This window comes from Chiloscyllium punctatum, chromosome X (genome assembly GCF_047496795.1).
Source record: "Chiloscyllium punctatum isolate Juve2018m chromosome X, sChiPun1.3, whole genome shotgun sequence".
NCBI lineage: Eukaryota > Metazoa > Chordata > Chondrichthyes > Orectolobiformes > Hemiscylliidae > Chiloscyllium > Chiloscyllium punctatum.
Genome location: NC_092791.1, coordinates 11,885,745 through 11,907,707, shown reverse-complemented (window position 1 = coordinate 11,907,707; position 21,963 = coordinate 11,885,745). Strand labels below are relative to the sequence as shown.

The 21,963-nt window shown below is 45.4% G+C and overlaps 1 protein-coding gene across 4 annotated transcripts in view; it reads right to left on the bottom strand.

The window, feature by feature from the left end:
- Positions 1–21,963, bottom strand: part of LOC140471214 (rho guanine nucleotide exchange factor 25-like) — a 346,706-nt gene that overhangs the window by 22,484 nt on the left and 302,259 nt on the right. For 3 of the 4 annotated variants that reach the window (XM_072567136.1, XM_072567137.1, XM_072567139.1), the window contains 3 exons: positions 7,452–7,541; positions 6,819–6,911; positions 895–945 (listed from right to left, as the gene is read on the bottom strand). In XM_072567136.1, coding sequence (XP_072423237.1) covers positions 895–945; positions 6,819–6,911; positions 7,452–7,541 — 234 coding nt within the window. The remainder of the gene's footprint in view (positions 1–894; positions 946–6,818; positions 6,912–7,451; positions 7,542–21,963) is intronic. The other variant, XM_072567138.1, reaches the window with a different exon arrangement.

Sequence of the window (21,963 nt, the reverse complement as noted above, 5' to 3'; positions counted from 1 at the left end):
CTGAGACAAATAGAATCGTGATCAGTCATGGAATCAACGGTTAAGGGGAAAGGGCAGGATACTGAATGTGAGGGATGTTGGATCAGCTATGCTTCTATGGAATGGTGGGTTGGGGGGAGGTGGGGGAAGAGGGGGAGAGTAGGCTCCAGGGGCTGAATAGCCTACTCCTGTTCCTATTCCTTATGGTCTTACCTCAACAAACTTGATGTGGAACCACAAACAGAGAGTTGACCGAAAGCTTGGTTTTAAAGAAGGAAGAAGAGTGAGAGGTTTGGTGACCAAAGTGAAGCAATGGGAATCAGAGGATGCTCCAGAGGCCAAAATTAGAGGTTATCTCACTGGGTTGAAATCATAGAATCCCTATAGTACTGACAGAGGCTTTTGGGCCCATCACATTTGCACTGACCCTCCAAAGAGCATCCCACACTATCCCTGTAACCCCGCATTTACCATGGCTAACCCACCTAGTCTGCACACTATGGGTAGTTTAGCATGGTCAATCCACCTAACCTACACATCTTTTGACTGTGGGAGGAAACCCACACAGACACGGGGAGAACACACAAACCCCACATAGACAGTTGCACGAGGGTGGAACTGAACCCAGCTCCCTGGCACTGTGAAGCAGCAGTGCTAACCACTCAGCCACTGTGCCATCTGGGCTCTGGGGCTGATTATAGAAATAGAGGCATGAGGGAGTTGAAAACAGGCAGGAGAATTCTGTAATCAAGGCATTGCCATGGTCGCTCAATGGGCACGGGGGAGGGGTATGTGAGATTGGGACTGGGATGCAGCAGAGCTTGACAGGAACTGAGATTTGCACAGGGGTCAGAATAGAAGGCTAGACAATGATAGAACAGAAATATCCCCTTGTAAGTTTGGTGATTGCCGTACCTCTAACAGAGTGGTGTCCTGCTCAGCTTTCTTCGAATACTTCAGGAAATCCTGGGGAGCAAAGAGAGAAAACAGATAACGCACGGGTTGCAAAATCTGTGTGAGCAAGATAAATACTATCAAACAATGGAGTGATGCCAATCGAACAGACAGAGCAGACTCATTAGGGATAGAGGAAATTCTGGTGTGAGCAGGAGCCAACAATTTACCCATGCTTAGTTCAAGACCCCAAATTTCTCTCTAATAGTAAGAATGGTAATGGGGATTCTGTGAAGTTAACCTTGCTGAAAGGCCAATTAGTGACCTTGCACGAAATCACCCAGGCCTACTCCAACCTACAAAAACAGACTGAGGGGAGCGGGGGGGAATGGCGAGTGGTAGTGTCCCTGCCTCTTGGCTAGACAGCCCAGGTTCGAGTCTGACCTGTTCCAAAGGTACAAAAAAGTATCTGAGTGAGGAGACTGGGCAGTAGCTGGGATGCATGGAAGGGGAACTGGTTCATATGAAAAAACAACTTGGCAAAACTGAGATAAGAGAGTGTACCACACACAGTAAGCATCAGGGAATGCCAAGGGCTCATGTCCCCATTCGTGTGGAGCCTATCTATTTTGGTGATGTTGCCTATCTGTGCTGAAGTTTGCAACAGGGGAGTCAATTCAATCGCAAGTTTCCAGTTATAGATCAGTTCACAAGATGCTGGGTAGCCCATACTGGGAAGGGTTGTTCTTCTGGGAGCTAGCAACAGTCCAACACAGAGGAATCTCAATTATTCGAATTTTGGATTACCCGAAGAAGATCTCAAAGTCCTGACAGAAACATTTCCTCAAAGAGGTGTTTCAACCCTGATTGTGTCTTTTGTTCACAATGATTAAAGATGAACCCAGCTTACTGAAATACTGCCGGGAACAGTCCTGGACATCGATGGAAGCCACTGTCTTCAAATGACTGACCTCCCGCCCTTTCTCTCTCTCTCTTCCCACACTTTCCCAGGAGTTGTACACACGGATGTACCCTAAACCCCCCCTTCCCCAGATAATCTCTCCAACAGGGCAGAGGTGGAATCTGTCAAAAAGCTGCAGTAAAAAATTGTGTGCCTGTGTGTGTGTGTGCGCGTGCACGCGCGTGTGCTATTTAGAGACTCACCCCTCAAAGGCAGCAGCAGTCTAACTGTTGGTGTCCAGTCCGGCTGCCCGGGGGAGGAGTGGGGGGGTTGGGTGATGGTTGGTGGTGCTGCCGGGGGGTGGGGGAACATAGGGATGAGTAGGCCGGGTCGGATGTGGGGTAGGGGTGCGGATGGGGGTAGGGGCAGACAGTGGGGGGCAGGGGCTCCTGCGTGGTATGCTGCTGCCTAGTCTCCTGAACACGGAGCAGACTTAGCAAGTGCTCACTCTGTCAATCCCATTGAACTGATGGGGTAGGAGGTGCTTCAGTAATGCTGCAGCTCCCTTACACACAAGTGTGTGTCTGCTCAGAAACAAACCCTGAGACAGAAAGAGGAGCAAGGCAGGCAGAGAGAGGAAATAGGCAACTACAGAAAACTACAGGCCCCAGAGGAGAGGCAATGAATCATTAACCGAATAATCAATTACCTGAATGAAATAGTGCCTGCCCATCTCATTCGGATAATCAAGGTTCCTCTGTAATGGGCCACGGAAACATTAATTATGAACTATCAGCAGTGTTGGCCTGCAGTGATAGTGATGGCGTTTCTCATTGTTGCAACTTTGGTAGAAACCTCTCAGCAAAACCCCAGAGAAACTGGGCAAAGGCTGTGAATGGAGGACAATGTCTGGGACCAGTTGGCAATCTGCTGATCTTATTCATTTCAAAATGCTACCAGTGCATTTTAAGGGTGAAAGTCCAGGAGTAGATGATACAAAAAGAGGCATTCTCTAGAATTTAGGAAGTTAAGGGGTGAATTGATCCAAGTTTTCATCACACAAAGGCCGACAGATGGGATTAATGGAGTAAAACTACTTCTATTGGTTGGGGTGTCTAGGACTAGAAAGCAGAGTCAAAAAATTAGAATCACTTCTTCATACAATAATGGGCACTTGTACAAAAGGAATTGGTAATGTTATCTTCGTATCAATTGGATATATCAAATTAGCAAAGGTAGCTTTGAGGGTGAGTTTATTTGGGAAGAGTTCCTTAAAACAATATGTTGCGAAACCAACCAGGAATGTGCTACTCTGGTAAAGTGCCATGAAACAAGATTAATAAATGATGTCAGAGTAAAGGATCCTCCAGAGAAGGGGCATCACAGTGTGATAGAATTTCACATTCAATTTGAGGGTGAGAAACCTGGATCTGAAACTAGTGCCTTGTACTGAAATAAAGGCAGTTGCAGCAAGACGGAGACACAATTGGCTGAAGTGGAATAGAGAAATAAAGAGTAAAAGCTAAGATGGCAGAGATGTGGTGGCAGACATTTCAGGTAATATTTCATAACATCTCAATTCAGATATATTCTTTTGAGAAAGAAAGGCTCTATGAGGAAGATTAACCATCCCTGGTGAACTAAGGAAGTTGAGGACGGGATGAAATTGAAAGAAGGGGCAAAGACCAGTTGTAGCCTCAAAGATTGGGAACATCTTGAACAACAGAAAAGCAAATCAAAAAAAAAACAAAAAGTGGGGGAAGTTAGATGATGAGACTAAACTAGCAAGGAAAATGTAACCAAACAGTAAGCATTTCTAAAAGAGTAGCTAAAGTAATCATTGTTCCCCTTAGAAGATGACGCTTTGGGGATTAATAGCAGGGGACACAAGATGACAGAGATTTTGAACAAGTATCTTGTATTTGTCTTCATGGTAGAAGACACTAAAAGCATCCTAAAACTAACTGAAAATCAGGGAAAAGAGGAATTTAAACTATCTTTATCACTTGTGAAAAACCTAATAGCTGACAAGTCCCCTGTCCTGATAGTCTTAAAACAAGTGGATATATTGGGTTTAATCTTTGATAGTTCCCGAGGTTCAGGAAAGATCCCAATGGATTGTAAAACTGCCAAAGTTATACTCCTATTCAAGATAGGAGGGATACAAAGTCAATTAGACTAACATCAAATCATTGGGAAAATGCCAGAATCCATTATTAAGAGGGTAAGAGCATGTTACTTTGAAAACCATAACACAATCAGGGAGACTCAACATGGTTTTATGAGAGGGTAATTGGATTTCACAAACAGAGTCCTTTGACGATGTGACAATCAGGGTGGATAAAGGGGAATCAGTTGGATTGCGAAAAGGCATTCAATAAGGTGCCATATAAAAAAACAAGTTACTGCATAAAGATAAGAGCCCATGGTGCTGGGGCTAAGATACTGGTGTAGATAGAGACTGGCTAACTGACCAGAAACAGAGAGTCAGGATAATTGGAACATCTGTGACGAAGTGAGTGCTGTAGGGATTTGTGCTGGGGCCTTAACCACTTGCATCCAAATTAATGACGTGGATAATAAGACAGAGTACATGGTAGCCAAATTTGCTGATTCAAAGACAGGTAGTTGTGAGGAGGAAACAAAGAGTCTGTAAAAGGATATGAGGAGGTTAAGTGAGTGGGTAATGCCTTTGAAAATTGAATATTTTGTGGAAATATCTGAGATTATCACCTTTTATAGGAAACATCGAGAAGCAAAATATCGTTTAACTGGAGAGAGACTGCAGAATGCTGTGATACAGAGGGATCAGGGTATATTAATACATAAAAAAGTCAGCATACAAGTACAGCAATTGATTGAGAAGATAAATGGAATGCTGTCCTTTGTTTAATAGGGGTTGGAATATATAAGTAGGGAAATGTTGCTCCAATGTATGGGACATTGGTGAGACCGCACCTATTGCATATAGTTGCAGTCTCCTAGTTTTGAGATGCAGATTTGCATTGGAGGTAGATCAGAGTAGGCTCTCTTGACTGATTCTTTGGATGAAAGGCTTTGTTTTGAGGAAAGATTGAGCTGATACTTATGGGAGTTTCAAAGAATGAGAGGTGCTCCTATTGAAACATAAAAGGTACTGGGGGGAGTGGGGGGGGGGAGGGCGGGAGGTTAAACGGGGTAGATGCTGAGAAGATGCCTCTCCTTGTAGCAAAACCAAGAACTGAGGGGAATAAAGAGTTGCCCATTTTCCACTGTAGATAGCCCTGGGTCAATGAATCAAGTATGACATAGACAAAGTCTAACTGTTGAACTATAGGAAGAGTTAAGAATCATTGTGACATTGAGGTTTAGATTGTGTTGAATGGCAGAGCAGGCTTAAGTGCTACCAGGCCTATTCCTGCCCCTACTGAAATCCTTTGCTCAAAGGCTAGCAGAAGGTTTGAACTCTCTTCCCTAAGTGGTAATTCAAGCTAGACCAACTGAGAGATTGACAGATTTTTGTCAACCATAAGATGTTAAGGGATATGGGAAAAAGCTGTTCTGTGGAGTTAGGTCACAGATTAGCCTCACACTGATCTCTTTGAATGGTGAAACAGCCTTGAGAGGCTCAAATGGCCAACTTGTTTTAGAGGCTGGGTGAATTGGCAGGATAATACTGATAAGTTGAGATGAATTAGAGGCGGAGGACCCTTGTGTCGAACCAGATAGACCAGAAGGGCCTAAGGCTTGCTTCGATATGGTACATTTGAAGATGCCTCAGTAAAAGCACGACAAAATGGTATTTCATTTTACATCACTTCTTCTGTTCAAATACAGCAATACTCAACTGTTCTATGACAGAAAAAGAACATGCTTGAATCTGGAAAATGAAGGTTCAGAAGGTATCCCTTATCTCAAAGGCACAAATGAATGACATTTTCTTTCACATTGCAAAAAGTCTACAAATTCACATGCAATGGCTCTCATGACGGACACATACAGATCCCTCACTTGCTGGAGTCGGGTTACGAACTGTGTGTGCACATCTTCCTGGAGATTTTGTCATGTGACCTGTAGACTTTCAATCGTCCCACCCAGTCAAACAGTTTCCCTCCCTCACCCCATCAACCCCTCTCAAAGTGTTCCAGGAGAGCATCCCAGACACACACACACACACACTTGACCACCTGCACTGTTCACAGCTGCATCCAGGAGTCTCCAGGAGAGTTGTGGAGCTGCAGGAGTTTGTACGACAAGATGAATTGAGCTTGGAGCAAACAGCTCTGCTGGGATGGCTTCTAACACAGGCCGCAAAGTTTTATTTGCCACAAGAAGAGTAGGGTTTGCATTTAAGGGGCTGAAGGAGAATGCAGGGCCCTCTGGGTCATTCTGCGAGGCCAATCAGCAACGGAAACCACAAGCATGTGCGCTGTGTGACGCCTTTGGGAAAGTGTTGCTCTTTTCAGCTCATTAACATTTCTGTAAACAGCCCAGTGGCACTACTGCAGCCATGTGCTCAATTGTGCGGCCGCTTTAGCGCATTCAAACTCCCAAGGTACAAAGAGTAAAATTGCGCGCTGCAGAGTGCCAGTCGCAACTCACAAGAAATCAGACACAGCCCAACGTTTACACAGATTTAGCGATCTGGGCAGCCCCTGGACACAGCAAGTAGCACCTCCCTGCTTCAGCAGATGAGGAAAATTGTGGCAGGATTGTCTTGCAGGGGTGGCACTTCTAGTAGCTGAGAAAAATGGGCACTAGCAGAGGAGAACCAAAGTTAATTCAGGCAGATATAAGGTTACATGAGAACAGAATTAACTAAAGCTGCTGCAAACCACACACAACTCCAAATGCATTCTGACCAATAATTATCCTTAGTACCACATCTTTGTTGCTGGGATCAATGGAGTTGCTACTTTGGATAGGTGGTAAAAGGCATTTGGACAAAATACACAGATCAGCTAAGGAATGGCAGAAGGACTTTAATGTAAACCACGACAAACATCCCCTCACAAAGCACTGTTTATTTGTCAGTAGGCCCGGGCATGAACAGACTGCTCCCCACCTTCAATAGAAGCTGGTACTTCATGATTCTCTGAACGGGTTTGATAAGTAAGTCATTCAGCTGAAGCCTGTGGCCTAGTTGCTGCTTCAGCTCCTGAAAAAACAAGGACAAAACGTTACTTTGGTAGGCCGATCGGCCTTAGGTCTCCCTAAGTATCATTACCCCCCAAATTTACCACACAATGGCGCACCATATTCTCTGCATGAAACTGCTGACTTGATGCCTTTTCACATGAATTTCACACTCAGATCAGTGTAGTGTGTCAATACGGGGAGTGATAGCTAGTCACCCAGGAACTAAAGCTCCCTCAACCTACTCTGCTTTAAGTTTAAACCCATTTCCCATATTAGTCCTCCTTACAGCCCATAAGGGATGGTTTATTTTGAACCAGTTGCTGTCAGATTAATTGCCCCAGACTTGCACCCACTATTTTTGTCAAATCTTTACAATTGGCAGTGAGAATGGAGCCTGCAAAGGACTCAGAGCCACCCCTCCAGAGATGAAAAGGTGACGAGCAAACAACCTTGCCATCTGGTCTCCCTATTTATGAAGAGATGCTCAAGGGCATGTTACTGTTGAATTTAATCCAAGCACTGTGCGTGCAATGTCAAACCGAAATGAAAGGGCACTCACTTCAAAGTAGGTGTCGATGTACTCGGAGACGATATGCTCTGATTTAGGTTTATTCTGGCAATAAACCACGTACATGTGTAACCGTCTTTCCTGGAAAATAATACATGTTCATTCTACTTGAGAATTAACGGCAGACAAGAACACACCATACAGGCCCCACACCGTCCTTTTATAGCACACACTGAGCATCTTCACTGCTGTCTGTCCCTTAAATGCTCTTTCTCCAGCCACTAAGCTCGCATCTGTATCAAAGCGCACACTAGCTGAGGAGCCAATGGCAATGTAGCTGTAACAAGTTGTGCAGGCCACTTTGCCAAGCTAATGCCAAAGCCCCCTGGCTTCACGAGGGGCAACTGGCGCATGAATAACACTGCTGAGTGTGCCACTGCCACTGATATCCACCAGTTCAATGGGAGGACGGAGAGAGGCAGTTTGGAGCATTTGAGACTGTGTCCTTTGATCATAAGCTGCTGGAGTGTTTCCCCCTCAGCATCAACCGATGGTATACCAGGCCTGGCAGCCTGTGATGAATGCAGGAGGCAGGAACTTATTGTGCCACAACAGGGGGCACAAGAGACATTCTGACTCAAGGAAATTGTTTTTAAAGAAAAACAGAGACGAGGGGGCAAAGGAATGGCAAGGTTTCCTGCACTTTGTGATGAGTACAAAAGATAAATAACCAAGACTGAAGAATCGTTGGTGTCTGTGGTCCCTCAACCTTGTGAACCCAAGAGCTGTGAACTGAACAAAAGGTGGACTTTGTCTTAGTTTAAAAAATTAATATTGTTGCCAGAAGATGACGACTTAAACACTTCTCATTGTATTTTTTTTTTAAAAACACAAGTGCACATCCTGGAAGGCCAAAGCTTTGAGATTGCCAATGCTTAATGCCACTCTGCTGTAGGTTATTTCCAGAGAGATGTCAATTGATTTATTTTAAATGGGTTCTATTAAAAGAACAGTACCAAGGTGGATGAAGCAACTGTCCCTGACTCTCACACAGGCTAACTGCAAGATGTTTGATGTTTAAGCTGCATAGGAATAACAGGGCACAGAGACACCATTCAGTCCCTTAAATCTGTTCCTCTGCTCAATGGGATCATGGCCAGTCTGTATCGGAATGCCATCTCCTCTCATAAGTGACCTAGCTGATACCTGTAAAAGACAAAGTGCAATGAAGGGTCATTAGTCTGACCCCTGGGATGTTCTGTGAGAAGACAGCGAGGTGTATTGTCTGTGGTTTAGTTCAGTGAACTCATTGACACTCCCAAAATTCTGGCAGGCCTTGACAGAGAAGATGCAGTCCTCCACCCAGCTGTGGACGGTCTAGAACCAGGGGACGTAGGCTCAGAATAAGTGGCTTTTTCAGACTGAGGTGAGGAGACATTTCTTCACCCAGAAGGTGGTGAATCTGTAGAACTCTCCACCCCAGAAGGCCAGGGACGCTCAGTCATCACGTATATTCAAGACAGAGATTGATAGAGTAAAGGTATCAAGAGATAGTGCAAGTATATGGACTTGAGGTAAGAAAATCAGCCATTGTCCAGTTGAATGGTGTTGCTGCCTTACAGAGTCAGACAGCAAGGAAACAGACCCTTCAGACCAACCAGTCCATACAACCATAATCCCAAACTAAACTATTCGCACCTGCCTGCTCCTGGCCCATCTCCCTCCAAACCTTTCCATTTTATGTACTGTATCCACATCCACCACTTCCTCAGGAAGTTCATTCCACACATGAACCACTCTCTGTGTAAAACAATTGCCTCTCATGTCTTTTTTAAAATCTTCCTCCTCTCAGCTTAAAAATGTGTCCCCTAGTCTTGAAATCCCCACAACTAGGGAAAAGATACCTGTCATTCACATTATCCATGCCCCTCATGATTTTATCAACTCCTATAAGGTCACCCCTCAACCTTCGATGCTCCAATGAAAAATGCCCCAGCCAATCCAACCTCTCCCCTTAACTCAGTCCCTCCATACCTGGCAACATTCTGGTAAATCTCTTCTGAACCCTCTCCAGCTTAATAATCTCCTTCCTGTAACAGGGTGACCAGAACTGGACACAGTTCTCCAGAAGAGGCCTCACCAATGTCCTGTACAACCTCAACATGACGTCCCACCTCCTACACTCAAAGGACTGAGCAATGAAGGCAAGTCTGCTAAACATCTTCTTAACCCCCTGTCTATATGTGATACAAACTTCAAAGGATGATGTTCCTGAACCCCAGGTCTCTCTGTTCTACAACACTACCCTACTCTTAACTGTATAAGTCCTGCCCTTGTTTGTTTTACCAAAATGCAATACCTCACATTTATCCAAATTAAACTCCATCCATCACTCCTCAGCCCATTGACCCAATTGATCAAGATCTCTTTGTAATCTTAGATAACCTTCTTCACTGTCCAGCACATCACCAATATTGGTATTGTCAGCAAACATACTGACCATGCCTTCTACATTGCCATCCAAATCATTTATATAACTGACAAAGAACAGTGGACCCAGCACCGATCCCTATGGAACACCGCTGGTCACAGGTCTCCAGTCTGAGAAACATCCTCCACCACCACCCTCTGTCTCCTAACATCAAGTTTTGAGACACAATTTCCCTCGCACAACACCATGCTGACTACGCCTAATCATTCCTTGCCTCTCCAAATGCATGTAAATCCTATCTTTTAGAATCGCCACCTACAACTTACCCACCCCCAAAGTCAGACTCACAGGTCTATCGTTATCAAGCTTCTCCTTACATCACTTCCTAAACAAAGGCACAACATCAGCCACTCTCCAGTCATCTGGCACCTGACCTGTATTCATAAATGGAGTCATAAGAGTCAAGATGTACAGCACAGAAACAGACCCTTCGGTCCAACCTGTCCATGCTGACCAGATATCCTAACCTAATCTCGTCCCATTTGCCAGCATTTGGCCCATATCCCTCTCGACCCTTCCTATTCATATACCAATCCAGACGCCTTTTAAATGCTGTAATTGTACCAGCCTCCACCACATCCTCTGGCAGCTCATTCCATACACGCACCACCCTCTGCGTGAAAAAGTTGCCCCTTAGGTCCCTTTTATATCTTTCCCCTCTCACCCTAAACCTATGTCCTCTAGTTCTGGACTCCCCCACCCCAGGGAAAAATACCTTGTGTATTTACACTATCCATGCCCCCCATGATTTTATAAACCTCTATAAGGTCACCCCTCAGCTTCCAACGCTCCAGGGAAAACAGCCCCAGCCTATTCAGTCATATGTCACATTTTCCAACTCATTACTAATGATAGATATTTCTGCAAGGCTCAATGGTCTGAATGGCCTCCTCCTGCACCTGTTTCTTATGTTACTGTAATTCGACGCATACAGTACATTGGCCTCTGATGACTCATAGAATCATTCTAGAATCCCAGTAGTGGAAGCAGGCCATTTGGCCTATCGAGTTCACACTGACCCTTCAAAGAGCATCCCACCTAGACCCAACCTCCTACCCTATCCTTATCACTATGGGACAACTTAGCATGACCAATCCACCATAACCTGCTCATCCCTTGGCACTATGGGACAATTTAGCATGGCCAATCCACCCTAACCTGTATATCCCTGGGCACTATGGGACAATTTAGCATGGCCAATCCACCCTAACCTGCACATCCCTGGACACTATGGGACAATTTAGCATGGCTAATCCATCCTAACCTGCACATCCCTGGGCACAATGGGACAATTTAGCATGGCTAATCCACCCTAACCTGCACACTACGGGCAATTTAGCATGGCCAATCTATCTAACCTACACATCTTTGGACTGTGGGAGGAAACTGCAGCAACCGGAGGAAACCCACGCAGACACGGGGAGAATGTGCAAACTCCACATAGTCAGTCACCTGAGGCTGGAATCGAACCCACTCCCTGGCGCTGTGACCAGTTGATGATGGTTTATTAATTTACAAAGGCTATGGAATGTGAGCTGCTGACGCTGGAGGTCCCAGTCCCAGCCGTTGGTCAGGGGGCTTGATGACAACATTCTTGGCTGCCGAAAACACATCATCTCCTGGCCACAGGCAGACCTGCAGTACCGCTCAGGGAGACCTCGGAGGGAGGACAGGACTGGAACTACTTGCCCGCCCCTTGGTTGAAGTTCAGCACTCCAGCTGATGTAAAAGTTTCCCATTCGAATCTCTTGGGACGACCTTTCAAATGATGGATGCTCCGGTTCAAGTAGGAAGTTGTGTCACAGCTCATGTGTTTCCATGGCAATTCAGCGAAGGCGCAGAAGCATTTGAAGTTGACTCGCAGAGTCATAGGGATGCACAGCATGGAAACAGACCCTTCAATCCAAATTATTTATGCCGACCAGATATCCTAAATTCATCTAGTCGCACTGCCACTATTTGGCCCACATCTCTTCCTATTCATGTACCCATCCAGATGCCTCTTAAATGTTGTAATTGTACCAGCCCCCATCACTTCCTCTGGCAGCTCATTCCATACACGTACCACCCTCTGTGTGAAAAAGTTGCCCCTTAGGTCTCTTTTATATCTTTCCCCTCTTACCCTAAACCGATGTCCTCCAGTCTTGGAGTCCCCTACCCTGGGGAAAAGATCTTGTCTATTTATCCTATCCGTGCCCCTCATGATTTTGTAAAGCTCTATAAGGTCATCCCTCAGCCTCTGACGCTCCAGGGAAAACAGCCCCAGCCTATTCACCCTCTCCCTGTAGCTCAAACCCTCCAATCCTGGCAACATCCTTGTGACTCTTTTCTGAACCCTTTCAAGTTTCACAACATCCTTCCTATAGTAGGGAGTCCAAAATTGAACACAGTATTCCAAAAGGGGCCTAACTAATGTCCTGTACAGCCACAACATGACCTCCCAACTCCTATATTCTGAGCTAGATGGGAAACACAATGGAAGATGGGCACACATCCCCAAGACACATTCAGTCACATTTGCCACCCACTCCCCAAAACCCTCCCGAACAACAGTAATTGACCTCAGGGTGCAGGAGGGAGGCGCCATTGAGCACAGGTCAATAGGAAGCCTATCACCAAGTTCTCCACGTGTATACCCAGTCCTTTCCTTTGGACGAAATGATTCTAACTCTTCTTACCATCATTTATTTGAATGCCATGGCTGGGGTTTTGGGTCGGGGCGCCAACATCCGACTTTCCCTCATTTGGCCAATTAGTGGTCGTAAGTCACGCTTGTTGTCTAATTAAGGATGGTGCCTGGGCTCTTGAAATTGGGGAAGGCATATGGAGGCCCTTGAACATGGAAGGAGCTGCTGCCTGGCATTGCAGGGAAGGGACAGAAAAGGCCACCATCACCTTGAGGAGACATCTCAGGATACGGCCTCAGCTGCTGGATATCCATTGTGGAGAGGGGGGTCTAGAATATAATTTTACCTATTTTAATTGGGCCTTCTGTCTCTGTTTCTACCTTGGGAGGGAGGGGCAGATTTGAGTTGGCAAACTAGGGGCACTGATCATACTGCAAAGTTACGCACTTGCCCACTCTATCCATGCCTTTCACAACCATATAAACTTCTATTAGGTCGCCCCTCAAGCTCCTGCATTCCAGTCTATCCAACCTTTTTTCCTAGCTAAAACTCCCCCCTACCAAGCAATATCTTTGTAAACCGCTTCTGTACCCTCTCCAGAACATCCATATCCTTCTGGTTATGTGGTGACCAGAACTGTACACAATATTCCAAGTGTGGCCTAACTAAAGTTCTATAAAGCTGCAGCATAACTTGACTATCCTTATACTCAATGTCCCTTCCAATGAAGGGGAGCATGCCATAGGCCTTTGTTACTCCCTTATCTCCCTGCGCTGTGACCTTCAGTGATCTGTGGACCTGCACACCCGGATTCCTCTGCATCTCATACTCCGAAGGATTCTGCCATTCACTGTATAATTTCCATCTGTACTTGACCTTCCAAAATCCATCACCTCACACCTGTCTGGATTAAACTCCATCTGCCATTTTTCAGTCCATGCCTCCAAATGATCTATATCCTGCTGTATCCTCTGACAATCCTCCTCACTATCCACAACTCCACCAATCTTTGTATTGTCCACAAATTTACTAATTAGACCAGCTCTGTTTTCTTCTAAATCATTTATGTAGACCATGAGCAGCACTGACCCCTGTTGAACACCACTAGTCACAGCCCTCCATTCCGAAAAGCATCCTTCCACCGCTAACCTGTCTCTTATGACTAAGCCAGTTCTGTACCCATATTGCTAGCTCACCCCCCGCCCCCACCCCCCCCGATACCATGTGACTTCACTTTTTGAGTCAGTCTGCCATGAGGGACCTTGCCATAGGCTTTACTGACGACCATGTAGACAACCGCTTTTTCCTCATCGATCATCTTCGTCACCTCCTCAAAAAACTCAATCGAGTGAGGCACGACCTCCCCTGCACAAAACCAAGCTCTGTTATGTTCTCAAAAGGGCTCTGCCAGTCTCCATAAGCAAGATTTTAAAAAATTCATTCACGGGATGAGGATGTTACTGGCTAGGCCAGCATTCATTGCCCATTCCTGAAAGCAATTAAGAGTTAACCTCATTGCTGTGGGTTTGGGGTTACTTGTGGGCCAGACCAGGTAAGGATGGCAGTTTCCTTCCCTAAAGGGCAGTAGTGAACCAGATGGGGTTTTCCAACAATCAACAATTGATTCATGGTCATCATTAGACTCTCAATGCCAGATTTTTAGTGAATTCAAATTCCACTGTCTGCCGTGGTAGGGTTCAAACCTGGTTTCCCAGGACATTACCTGGGTCTGTGGCTTAACAGTGCAGTGATAATACCACTAGGCTATCACCTCCCTAATCTATCACCTATAAACTCAAGTCTGCTTTTTTAAGTGATGTTGGTCAAGTGTTAATCAGAAAGCAGGAGGAAAATCACTGTGCTTCAACAAAATAATTGCATGAGATTTTGTTTGCTGACCTGAGAAGGCAGATACGGTCTTAGTTCAGGTTTGCATGCCTGACAGAACATCTTTCCTAAGCACTGGAGGGATCAGCTCAGACTTTGTATGTGTTACTGGAATGGGACTCCATCCTCTGACTCAAAGCCATAAGTGCCTACCAACTGAGCCATGGTTGACACTGAGATGATCATGGAACTTGAAAACAAATGGATCACAGCGTTCCTGACCAATCAAATGTGATTGTGCCCTACATTGGGATCACTACCAAAAAGATTAGGCAGTTTCTGAACCCTGGAAATAGGAACAAGAGACCATTATGCCCCTCAGACCTGATCTGTCATTCGATACGATCATGGCTGACCTTGAGTTTTCAACTCCACTTTCCCGCCTGCTCCTTTGAGTTACTGGGAGATCAAAATTCTGTCTTTCTTGGCTTTAACTGTATTGAGTGATGGAGCATCTACAACCCTCTGAGGTAGAGATGTGTGAAAACTCAAAACCTTCTGAAGGAAGAAATGTCTCCTGAACTCAGCCCAAAATGACCATCCCCTTACCCTGAGACTAGTCCCCACCCCCCTCATCCCAGTGTGTTCTTGATTCTCCAGCTGGGGGCAACAACTTCTCAGTACTGACTCCGTCGAAGCCCTTCAGAATCAAGCCTGCCTCAATGAGATCCCTGCTCATTCTGCTCCACCGCACAGACCATCAACCCAGTTTACTCAGACTTTCACCATTGCTTCTAATATCGAGGATCAATTGAATGAATCTTTGCTACACCACCTCCGATACAAGTAGATCCCTCTTTAGATCCAGAGATAAGAATGTGGTCCCCGTCCCACCCCCAATACAAGTAGATCCCTCCTTAGATACAGAGATCAGAAAGTGGTCTTTCACTAAACAGAGCTTAACTTAACAGGGCTTTAAACTGAATGGGGGATGGGGGTTAGGGCTCAGTTATCGGGGAAATTAGAAAATCCGAATTAAAGGAGGAGGTGAGATTGCAGAACTCAGCAGAGGTTATTAAAATCTCCAGCACAGACAGAAATAGGACCGAGTGCATGGAAAGTGTTAGTAATCAAACTTCAAGCACACTAGACAAGCTAATGACAACAAGAAGTGGGACGGTTAATACAGGTCTGAAGGTGTTATATATGAATGCACATGGTATAAGGAATAAGATAAATGAGATTGTGGCGCAGATCAAAATTGCGTGGTAAGATGTGGTGGACATCACAAAGTCGTGGCTGCAAGGGGTTCAGGATTGGGAGCTGAATATTCAAGGATATACATCCTATTGAAAAATTAGGCAGGTGGGCAGAGGGGGTGGGGTTGCCTTATTACTAAGAAATGAAACAAAGAAGGGTCAGATGCTGTAGAATGCTATGTGGGTAGAATTGAGGAACCACAAAGGTTAAAAAAAATACTTGGAGTTATGTACAGGCCTCCAAATAGTAATCAGGAGCTAGGGCACAACATACACCAGGAGATAGAAAACATGTATAAGAAAGGCAAAGTTTCAGTGATCAGAGGGATTTCCATATGCAGGTACACTGGGAAGTGGATTGCAAGAAAAGGACTTTGTGGAATGTCTATGAGATGGCTTTTTGGAGCAGCTTGTGTTGGAGCCCACTAGGGAACAGGCAATACTGGATTTAGTGTTGTGCAATGAGGCAGACTAGATAAGAGAGCTTAAGGTGAAGGAACCCTTAGGAGGCAGTGATCATAGGGTGATTGAATTTACTCTGCAATTTGAGAGGGAGAAGAGAGAATCAGAGATAATAGTATTACAGTTGAATAAAGGCAACTGCAGAGGCAAGAGGGAGGAGCTGGGTAGAGGGAGAGGAGCCCAGCAGGAAAGACAGTGGGACAGCAATGGCAGGGATTTCTGGGAGTAATTCAGGAGAGACAGCAGAGAAGCATAGTGCAGGGAGGATGAGGCAATCATGGCTGACAAGGGAAGTCAGGGATAGCATAAAAGCAGAAACATTAATGTGGTGAAGGGCAGTGGGAAACCAGAGGATTGGGAAGCTTACAAAGACCAACAGAGAGCAACAAAAAAAGAAATAAGGAGGGAGAAGATTAAATATGAGGGTAAGCTAGCCAGTAACATAAAGGAAGACAAGAAAACAAGAGTTTCTTCAGATATATAAAGGGCAAAATGGAGGCAAAAGTGGAGATTGGGCTGTGGAAAATGACGCTGGAGAGAGAGTAGTGGGGAACAAGGAAATGGCTGAGGAATTGATAATTACTTTGTATCAGTCTTCACAATGGAAGACATGAGTAATATCTCAAAGATTCAAGAGAGTAAGGGGGCAGAGCTGAGTATGGTGGCCCTCGCCAAGGAGATGGTGCTAGAAAAACTGAAGGGCCTGAAGGCGGATATATCACCTGGACCAGATGGACTACACCACAGAGTTCTAAGGGAGTTAACTGAACAGATAGCGGAGGCATTAGTGGTGATCTTTCAGGAATCACTAGAATCAGGGAGGGTCCCAGAGAACTGGAAAATCACTAACGTGACATCCTGTTTAAAAAAGGGAGTAAGGCAAAAGATGGAAAATCACAGATTGATTAGCCTAACCTCAGTCATGGCTAAGATCCTGGAATCTATTGTGAAGGATGAGAATTAGACTCCCTACTGTGCAGAAACAGGCCCTTCGGCCCAACAAGTCCACACCAACCCTCCAAAGAGTATCGCCCCAAACCCATCACTCTACATTTACACCTGACTAGGGCACCTAACGTACACATCCTTGAACACTATGGGCAATTTAGCATGGCCAATTCAGCTAACCTGCACATCAGTGGATTGTGGGAGGAAAGCGGACCAAACCCATGCAGACACAGAGAGAATGTGCAAACTCCACATAGACAATCACCCTATGCTGGAATTGAACCTGGGTCCCTGGTGCTGTGAGGCAGCAGTGCTAACCACAGAGCCACAGTGGCACCCTTAATACGTCTTAAGACTTCTGAACACTTGGAAGTATATGGTAAAATAGGGCAAAGTCAGCATGGTTTCATCAAGGGGAGGTCATGCCTGACAAATCTGCTCGAATTCTTTGAGGAAGTAATGAGCAGGTTAGACCAAGGAGAGCCAGTGGTTGGTATCTACCTGGACTTCAAGAAGGCCTTTGATAAGGTGCTGCACAGGAGGCTACTGAGTAAGATAAGGGCCCATGGTGTCAGAGGCAAGGTGCTGGTATGGATAGATGATTGGCTGTCAGACAGAAAACAGAGAGTGGGGATAAAAGGTTCCTTCTCAGGATGGCAGCCGGTGACAAGTGGTATTTCACAAGGCTCAGTCTTGGGACCACAACTTCTCACTTTATTCATGAACAATCTCGATGAAGGAACTGAGGGCATTCTGGCTACGTTTGCAGATGATACAAAGATAGGTAGAGGGACAGGTAGCATTGAGGAGGCGGGGAGGCTGCAGAAGGATTTGGACAGGGTAGGAGAGTGGGCAAAGAAGTGCCAGGTGGGATACAACATGGGAAAGTGTGAGGTCATGCACTTTGGTCAGAAGAATAGAGGCATGGACTATTTTCCAAATGGGGAGAAAATTCAGAAGTTTGAAGTGCAAAGAGACTTGGGAGTTCTAGTCCCGGATTCTCTCAAGGTAAACCTGCAAGTTGAGTCAGTAGTCAGGAAAGCAAATGCAATGATGGCATTTATTTTGAGAGGACTCGAATATAAAAGTGGGGATGCACTTCTGAGGCTCCATAAGGCTCCGGTCAGACCACATTTGGAGGATTGAGTGCAGTTTTGGGCCCTATATCTCAGGAAGGATGTACTGGCCCTGGAACAGAGGAAGTTCACAAGAATGGTTCCAGGAATGAAAAGCTTAACATATGAGGAACGTTTGAGGACTCTGGGTTTATACTCGATGGAGTTTAGAAGGATGAGGGGGGATCTAATTGAAACATACAGAATACTGAATGGCCTGGACAGAGTGGATGTTGGGGAGATGTTTCCATTGGTAGGAGAGACTAGGACCCAAGGGCATAGCCTCAGAGTAAAGGGAAGGTCCTTTCAAACAGAGATAAGGAGAAACTTCTTCAGCCAGAGAGTGAGGAATCTATGGAATTCATTGTCACAGAAGGCTGTGAAGCTGGGTCATTGAGTAGATTTAAGACAGAGATAGATAAGTTCTTGAGTATCAAGGGGATCAAGAGTTACGGAGAGAAAGCAGGAGAATGGGGTTGAAAAACTTATCAGCCATGATTGAATGGTGGAGCAGACTTGATGGGCTGAATGGCCTAAGTTCTGCTCCTATGGTCACTGTCCGACCTCCGATTCAAGCAAAATCCTTCCTTAGATACAGAGATCAGAACGTGGTCCCTGTCCCACCCCCAATACAAGTAGATTATTCTCTAAATATGGAGATCGGAACAGAACTGTGCACAGTATTCCAGATAGGATCTCAGCAAAGCCCCATCTAATAGTAGCAAGTAAATAGATCCTTGTTGGTGAGGGGAATCAAGGGTTATCAGGAGTTAGCAGATGGGTAATGTGGAATTCAATACACTAATGAATCACCCTTGATCTTGCTGAGTGACAGAGCAGGATCGAGGGGACAAATAGTCTACTTTGGCTCCTATTTTGTACGTTTGCATGTTCATAAGGATTGCAGTCTATTAAACGATTTATAACATTGCACGGACAGTGGGTGAGAGTGGGTTGGTTGTACTAAAAGCAACCCATGTCATGACAAGACCAGGTGTGGGGTGGGAAAACCATGGAAGGATGGAATCAGGCTGTAAAAGTATTGAACTCAATGTTGAGTCCGGGGACTCAACTCATTCCCACTCACTCTCAGCTGGTTTACTTTCAGCACAGATTATCCATTCTCTGCTACGGGGTAAAAACAATGACTGCAGATGCTGGAAACCAGATTCTGGATTAGTGCTGCTGGAAGAGCACAGCAGTTCAGGCAGCATCCAAGGAGCAGCAAAATCATCAGGGCTTTTGCCCGAAACGTCGATTTCGAAGCTCCTTGGATGCTGCCTGAACTGCTGTGCTCTTCCAGCACCACTAATCCACATTCTCTGCTACCCTCAGCTCTCAGTATCACTTATTCAGCTTCTCCTGTCATGTCTGCCACACATAATCCATCTTTTCCCTATTTGTCAGTGCATTGAGCACAGGAGTTGGGAGGTCATGTTGTGGCTGTACAGGACATTGGTTAGGCCACTTTTGGAATATTGTGTGCAATTCTGATCTCCCTGCTATAGGAAAGATGTTGTGAAACTTGAAAGGGTTCAGAAAAGATTTACAAGGATGTTGCCGGTGTTGGAGGATTTGAGCTACAGGGAGAGGCTGAACAGGCTGGGGCTGTTTTCCCTGGAGCGTCGGAGGCTGAGGGGGTGACCTTATAGAGGTTTACAAAATCATGAGGGGCATGGATAGGGTAAATAACAAGGACTTTTCCCTGGGGTCAGGGAGTCCAGAATTAGAGGGCATAGGTTTAGGGTGAGAGGGGAAAGATATAAAAGAGACCAGAGGGACAACTTTTTCACGCAGAGGATGGTGCGTGTATGGAATGAGCTGCCAGAGGATGTGGTGGAGGCTGGTACAATTACAGCATTTAAAAGGCATCTGGATGGGTATATGAATAGGAAAGGTTTAGAAGGAGAAGGGCCAAGTGCTGGCAAATGGGACTAGATTAGTTTAGGATATTTGGTTGGCATGGATGAATTGGGCCGAAAGGTTTGTTTCCGTGCTGTACATCTCTATGACCCTATGCAAGAGGAAGTGGTGGAGGCTGGTACAATTGCAACATTTAAAATGCATCTGGATGGGTATATGAATAGGAAGGGTTTGGAGGGGTATGGGCCGGGTGCTGGCAGGTGGGACTAGATTAATTTCGGATATCTGGTCGGCATGGATGGGTTGGACCGAAGGGTCTGTTTCTGTGCTGTACATCTCTATGACTCTATCACTCTCTCTCTCTCTGGGCTCTACCTCCACCTTTCTGCTCTCCTCTTGTTCCCAGTCTATACTTCAGCATAAATACCATTTTTTCCTCGCTTTTATCCTTTCTGATGAAAAGTCATCAGTCTCAAAACATTAACTCTGTTTTCATCCCACCGATGCTGCCAGACCTGCTGAGTTTCACCAACAATTTCTGTTTTTGTTTCACATTTTCCAGACCACCTTTGGTTTGGTTCAGTCTACATGAAGAGTGCAGTTCCCCATGACTTTTAAATCATCTTTGTTACAAACTCAAACAATTTATTGCTTAATGCCCTTTCAAATGGCATAACCATTCAGAGCCCGATAACCTGCCTCCACCAGCATTTTCTGACCTTGTTATTCTTAAATCTCCACCCATACTGGTCTGAGGAAGGGTCATTCAACCCCAAACGTTAACTCTAATTTTGCTTCACAGATGCTGCCAAACCTGCTGAGCTTTTCCAGCAATTTCTGTCTTTGTTTCTGGTTCTGCTTCCTGGCTGAGTTCAGACTCTTTCTTACAAACATCCTGATGCCATCTTTAGGATCAGGGCTACCTTTTCATCCTTTTCCATTCTGCTTGTCTTTTTGAAATGTTGTTTACCCTGAAATATTTATTTTCCAACTTTGGTCCCCTTGTAACCATGTTTCTGTAATGGCAATTAGATTGAAATCTTTTGTTTCTGTTTGTGCGGATGCTCCACATATTCTGATAATATTACTTCAATTTTTATTTACTGCTATCCCCCGCATGGAAAATCCTCTTTGATGCACTATGACCATTGCAGACTGAATTCCTCTCTATTATTCTGCACCCACACTAATGTACGCTCCTAGAGCCTTGGCTTTGATGTTTGTATTTATAAATTTGCTTTCACCTCAAGTACCTCTTCATCCAGGAGAAGATGTCCATAATCCTGGCAGCAGGCAGGCAATACAGCCTTCAAGGTTCACAGTCTCATCGATCCTGCTAAATATACTGAATATCCCTTCAACAACTGCATTCCTCCTCTGACTGGAATGGCTCTTTGCATGATGGTGCTGTCCCCAGTTTACTCAATCACCCTGTAGTCCCAGCTCTCGTCCGCACAGGGAGCAAGACCCTCCAAGCTATTGGACAATTCCAGGGCCTGAGGTTCCTTCAGTGCTACCTCTGGAGTTTGAGCTGTCTTTCTTACTGTTTACACCAGCCTCGGCCAGACCCTGACCAAATCAGAAGCACCCAGCCTAAGGCCTGGGACTATCTCCTGGAATAAAATCTCCAGGTCACTTTCTCCCTTCCCCGATGCATTGCAGTGTCCGAAGTTCAGACTCTAGCTCATCACCTCAGTGCTCAAAGTCCTTGAGCTATAAACCCTTACTCTGGGTGTGGCTGGGTGGTTCACTTTGGTGTCCAGCAGCTCCCACATCCTACAGCTACAACACATCACCCACTGCTCTTCCACCTCCATCGTGCTTTATTTAATTAGTTTCAAAATGTCGCTCAACTAATATCTATTGCCATAGTCAGCCGCTTAACTAGCTAAGCAATAGATTAAATGCAATATTTACATTTCCTCAGTACCACCTTAAACTGCCTGCAGACGGGGGAATAAAGTCTTTGGT